This window comes from Rana temporaria, chromosome 1 (assembly GCF_905171775.1).
Source record: "Rana temporaria chromosome 1, aRanTem1.1, whole genome shotgun sequence".
NCBI lineage: Eukaryota > Metazoa > Chordata > Amphibia > Anura > Ranidae > Rana > Rana temporaria.
The window spans coordinates 576,360,841-576,366,840 of record NC_053489.1 but is presented as its reverse complement, the minus strand read 5'-3'; the positions used below and the strand labels follow the sequence as shown (position 1 = coordinate 576,366,840).

At 37.9% G+C, this 6,000-nt stretch overlaps 1 protein-coding gene across 1 annotated transcript in view; it reads right to left on the bottom strand.

Moving 5' to 3' along the window:
• Positions 1–407: 407 nt before the first annotated feature.
• Positions 408–6,000, bottom strand: part of KDR (kinase insert domain receptor) — a 40,173-nt gene continuing 34,580 nt past the window's right edge. The window contains exons 26-30 of the mRNA XM_040334843.1: positions 5,138–5,243; positions 4,853–4,995; positions 3,489–3,582; positions 3,308–3,393; positions 408–2,104 (exon numbers count right to left, since the gene is read on the bottom strand). Coding sequence (XP_040190777.1) covers positions 1,891–2,104; positions 3,308–3,393; positions 3,489–3,582; positions 4,853–4,995; positions 5,138–5,243 — 643 coding nt within the window. The 3' untranslated portion in view covers positions 408–1,890. The remainder of the gene's footprint in view (positions 2,105–3,307; positions 3,394–3,488; positions 3,583–4,852; positions 4,996–5,137; positions 5,244–6,000) is intronic.

Genomic DNA, 6,000 nt, shown 5'->3' with positions numbered 1-6,000 from the left:
TCCCTAGTAGACCCCTTTTACACTAAGACAGTTTTCAGGCGTTTTAGCGCTACAAATAGCGCCTGTAAAGTGGCTGAAAACTGCCTCTTATGCCTCCACACTGGGGTAGTGCACTTGCAGGGCGGAAAAAAAAGTTGTGCAAGCAGCATCTCTGGGGCAGTGTAGGAGTGCTGTATACAGTGCTCCTAATCCGCCTCTGGCCATTGGAAAGAATGGGCAGCACTTCCAAAGCCCCTTTAAAGTGCTTCGGAAGTGCGGCAACACAGGCGGTTTTAACCCTTTCTTCGGCCCCTAGCGGGAGTTAAAAGCACCCTGCTAGCAGCTGAAAAGTGCCACTAAAACGATGGCAAATCGCTAAAACTAGCGGCGCTATGCTGCTAACGAACCCGCCACCTTAGTGATAATACTGCATGTGATAAGTGTGTGTGAGTGTGTGTCTCTGGGGTTGATTTAGACTGTTCACTTAATAAAGTGAATTTTCACTTTCAGTGGAATTTTTCAATAGCTTAGTAAATGAAGTGAAGCTCTGCTGACATAAATTAGCCAATCATATACAAGCAAAAAAATCCTCTGTTTTTATTTTTCCTCGCACTTGATTGGGTATTCTTTGCAAAGTGAGTTTTCAGTTTAAATATGTTCTAGTCCTTTTGCAGATCAACCCCTAAAAGTGTGGCTGTAAAAAAAAAGGCACAGATCTCAGTTTAGTACTAAGTGTATATATATTTAAATGTTAAACCATTTGTATTGCCCCCTAGTGAGACAATATCCAGTGTCACCCAAGTAGGTTCTTGATGATGGTATAAGGTGGTGCATAATGGGTATTACACACTTTTTTAGACCCGTAAATCTGTAAAAACTAAGCTTGCATAGTATTAAGGTGCCAGGTTTGCATTTTTGAATACAGAAAACAAAACAGTTACTGCAGAGTTAGCTCCATATGTTACACGCCTCTTATTAAATTATTGTGTATTATTACAATACATATTGCCCAGGCATAAAACATCATTAATAGACCAAGCTTTGGCAACTTATATATAGCATGTAGCCAGTGTATTATTTATTGACTCCTGTTCTTCAAATGACATAGAATTGGGCTTATTCAACAGTGAACCTTTGACTACACTGTCCAGTCAAAATTAGACTTTCAAAGTTTCTTGAGGGCCACCAGTTGAGTGGCATCAGGCTTTGTATAAAATAAGTGTTACAAGCCTCATTATTGGGATGATCTCATATTTACAGCACAGATATCAAGATATACTTTTCGTGCCATCAAAAGGACCTTCAGATAGGGCCACAAACTGAAGTTATTTTTGTTTCATCTATGAAACAATTTTTTACAATTGTCTCAAACAAGGATACACAGTACTGTAATGTGTATCCATTGAATACTGGAATAGATGTGGCATATCTGTAATCAGGTGTACAATTACATGTCAATAACATTCAAAATTCTGTATGTAACATTATTATCATATTTAGATTTCCATAGAACCCAGTTCAGTTCCATTAGTGATGTTCTGGCTGAGTCTGTTTATAAATCCATACTGCTGTTAACAATTGCAGATCTGTTCCCAGGCTTGGCATTAATATAAGGCATGCAGGTACCCTACCAACCTCACAAGTCTTTAGGAAATCTATCTGTGAGTCACTCAGTGTCCAGATATGACATTTGGCTCCCAGTGATCCATACCCTGTTTCTGTAACAGTATAAACATTTTTAAATTTCAATATTTTTGAGGCCAAGCTATTTATGACTTGGTACTGAAACATCCAGGGGACTTTGTTCTGTAGAGAACTGAAATACTGTCCTTCAATGGTGCTCATGTAGAGTAGATTTCCATTCGTTCAGTCTCTATTAGTGCATTGTGTGATGTTAACAGTTCTGAGTGTCTATACCTCAGTGCTCAGTTCGATAACAGCTTGATGTGTTTTTTTTTCCATGTAGCAGGTATCAAGTGAACTTTCCCTTTTTAGCAGCTGTGTTTTTTCATTAGTGTCGTGTGCAGTTTCCGTGTCATCTGAGTGGTATCCAGACTGGTAATCACTGGTTTGGTTTGAGGATCCAGATGTGACCGATTCTTTGCTTTTACTTGGCATCAGAATACTAAAAATTAATTAGAAATACAATAATTGCAACTGCAGGTTTATAAAACAGTGTGCTATGTCCAACATAACTAAATCAGTAAGACCCTAGCAATTATTATAGATGTAAATATAGCTTTTTAGTGTGATTAAATTTGTCACAGCTAGGGCCTGGGTATGACATGTACCACTAGTGATGTTGTTGGCAGTACATTACAGGGTTTCTGTAAAAAAAACTGTTCAGTGGTACAATCTATTCTCTACAATAACACCTGGATGCACATTACTATAGGCAAATAGTATAAAACACACAAAATGTACCGTATTTATCGACATATAACACGCACAGGCGTATAACACGCACCCTAACTTTAAGAGGGAAGTTTCAGGAAAAAATAATTCCACAGCCCCCTGCGTATAACACGCAGGCACAGTTTACCCTTTATTTTCAGGATAAAAAAGTGAGTGTTATACGCCAATAAATACAGTAATATTCATATTTTCAACAATACTGGAAGGCCGTTACAAATTTAAATACTAACTCAAAGTATAGCTTTTCATAAAGTAAGGGTCAAGAATTTTGAATGCCCATCATCTGGGTCCAGACATTTAAAAATTCCAGATTTAAAGTAGGCCACAAAAAAGGCAGCTTTCAATGAGAGCTGACTATACCCTACTGAAACTCATGCACGCTGAAAAGATTTCTTTTTTTTAATGGAAACAGTCAACATTTTTTATAGATTTTTTTACTATGTAGGAAAACTTGTTGCCAAGGAGTTAAATACTTTTGGACCATATTACTTGTTACACCAGTATTTAGGGTGAACTGAGAAAGTCAAAAATACTATCATATTGACTGCTAAGTGCCTTATATAATTTGTTATAATAATTTACTAAGCACAGTTATAGACATTAACAGTTTACTATTAACTAATATTAACTATAATTACAGTATATTCACATATCATTCTGGGTGATATCATTAAACAGCAGTTTAAAGAAATCATATTGTAGTTACTGGTTATTTACAATTGGTCCTGTCATTGGTGTTAAGTAAGAACTGTTCATGTTACCTAATAACTAACAATCAGATTTAAACTGGAAAACAGCAGGAGAAAAAAGTTTAGAATTCAGATGGTAGATGCGAAGCAACAAAGAACAGTTCTTACCAAATAAAAGTGAAACATGAGGTCAAATGTAATGAAATAAAAGCCATTTAATCTACCTAAATAACTCTGCTTCCGTTTGTGTGTTCTCCAGTGTCCTCAGCTCTTCTGATGCAAGTATCATCCCGCTATCTGTTTGGTTATCCTAAAATATGAACAACAGCTTTAATACTTGGTGGACCATTCAAAGAGTATTGTAATTTTTTAAATCAGCCTTCAGCCAATACAAATTATCCTTACATCAGGGCCTACTTTTACTGCGGGCTCTACAGGGATGTCGTCAAATGTCTTCACACTGACAGGCCGACTATTTCTCTTTGTGTTTTGGATTATCCTGTAGACAATTAATAATGTTAGATATATTTTAAAAGAGCAATTAAAATGCAAACAAAATATGATCTGCCATTGCCTGCACACTCTGGGTGATGATAGAACAGATCATTATAAATGTAAAGTCATGGGGACAAATTCAGTCTATGAAAGCTTAAGCAGTCCATCTAATCTGCATACTTGTTCTCCTGTCCTGGGTCGCTGGCTCCCAAAGTATTGAAGCCATTGGATCATCATGACAGAAAGGGGATCTGCATTTTTAGAAGGGGCGGTCAACAATAGCAGCCTACATAGCACCCCAATGAAAATTATCTTTACAGCCTGGAACAGTAAAAATTGGTGTTGTTTTTTTATTTATGTCTGTGATCCTGCTGGGGAGCTCATCCTTCACTTTTTTTTATTTTATTCAAAGTATTTGTTTATTGAATTTTCACTAAAAATATTAACATTAACATTCAACCCCCAGAAAGGCACATCAGGAATACAAATGATTGTTATAAAATTCTCGGCCCAACATGGCCAACACATTAATATAGCAGAAACGGCATCTCCAGTCCCCAACTGGGAGGAAGTGCCATATTTTGGGGTCACAAGGCCCGTTAGGGACCCCAAGCCACAAAAGTACGGTCCCTTAAAGTAGGGAGAACTTTCAAACGTATTTACTTATCTAACAACCAACTTAGACTCTCTTACTAACACTCACACACACACACCAACATACACACATGCCCTATCGCTCATCCTTCCCTTACTATGACTGCTATGTGTTACAAGAAACCAAAGAGCTACCAGGCTTAGACAACATTAAAAACTATGTCAGAATTTCTAACCTTTTCTCACTCACTTTGGAGGAAATCCCTCCAAAAGGAACACAGACACTAATAAAAACATGACAGAGGCTCTAACTCAGGTTTCTCAAACTGGCAGCTGTTGCAAAAATACAAATCCCATCATGCTTCTGCCTGTGGGAGTCATGCTTGTAACTGTCAGCCTTGTAATGCCTCATGGGACTTGTAGTTTCACAACAGCTGGAGGGCCACCACCAGTTTAAGACCCCTGCTCTAACTGGTCCCCACTCTTTGCAAAACAAAATAAAATGTTTCAACTAGAGTCAGGCTTTTTTTTTTTACTTGCAGTTTCTCATAAAAAATAGGACAGCTATATAAGTTATCACTTCCAAACAAGAGGCAGCAATCAAAATTATAAATCTGAAAAAAATGCTTTGCCACATATGTCATGTTTGTAGGAAATGCAGGTTATAATTAGGTCAGTACCGTATTCCGGGTGTGCTGTCATAGTGGAATTTTGCATCACACATTTCCTCTCCTTCCATACAGGAAACAGGTGAGGTCGGCATTGAGAGACCTGAATCTTCTTCAATGTTCAAAGTCAATATTGGAATGTAGTCTTTTCCATCCTAAGAAGAAAAATGGAAGCAACTCTTACAAATGGCACATGGTAGAGTCCTATGCTCTTACAGTGAATTGCTTTTTTTGAATGCTATTGATAATTTCTGGAAATATGCGCAAGTGAGGTAAAAACGAGAGAAAATTATTTACCAATTGCACATTTCTTTGCAAAACATTTCCCAGATGTTCCACTAGTTCAGTAAAGGTGGGTCTCTGTATGGGATCTCCATGCCAGCAGTCCAGCATTGTTTGATATCTAGTGCCAAAAAAATCAAGTTAGTAGGTGGAACTCTTTTTACTGTTATATGCCTCGAGTTTGTATTTGTGGGAGTGTAATTAAATTACAATATGTGAGGGGTATCATCCTGACAGAATAACAAAGAGGAAAAATTGGTAATGGGACTTTAACTATACCCCTGTGTGCACATTTACCACCTAGACCAGTGTTTCTCAACTTATTTTCAGTCAAGGCACACTTTAAAATTATGGCCCATCTTGAGGCACCCTCAAAAAGTATGGGCAGTCTGGAGGCACCCCATTCTAAAATGTAAAAACTATTCTGATAGTTTTACATAATGTAGCAACAGCAATACACGTAGGACATCCAACGTTATTGGTGATTTATTCTTCCAAAGCAAATACACTTTTGCAAACTGGTATTAACTAGTATTCCAATGTTTCTCTTCTCCCTCAGTTAGCTAATGAGACACCAAAGCTGATGGAGAGAGGCAAGGGAGGATCAAACAAGAATGATATGCCGGCAACTGACATCCTCCTTATCAACTGATGATGTTATTGGTCGTAAGGAGGTTGGCAACTAGAAGATTGTAATGGTGTACAATGAAAACCTGTGGCTTTGGGTTTCATCCATACGCTGGCTTGTATACAATTTTGGGGCAAATTTTAGGCATTTTGCCAAGGCGCCACTGAAAAAAACTCAGGGCACCCCAGGGTGCCTGCACACCCTGGTTGAAAAATGCTGACCTAGAAAAACGATTTTAACCACTTGCCGA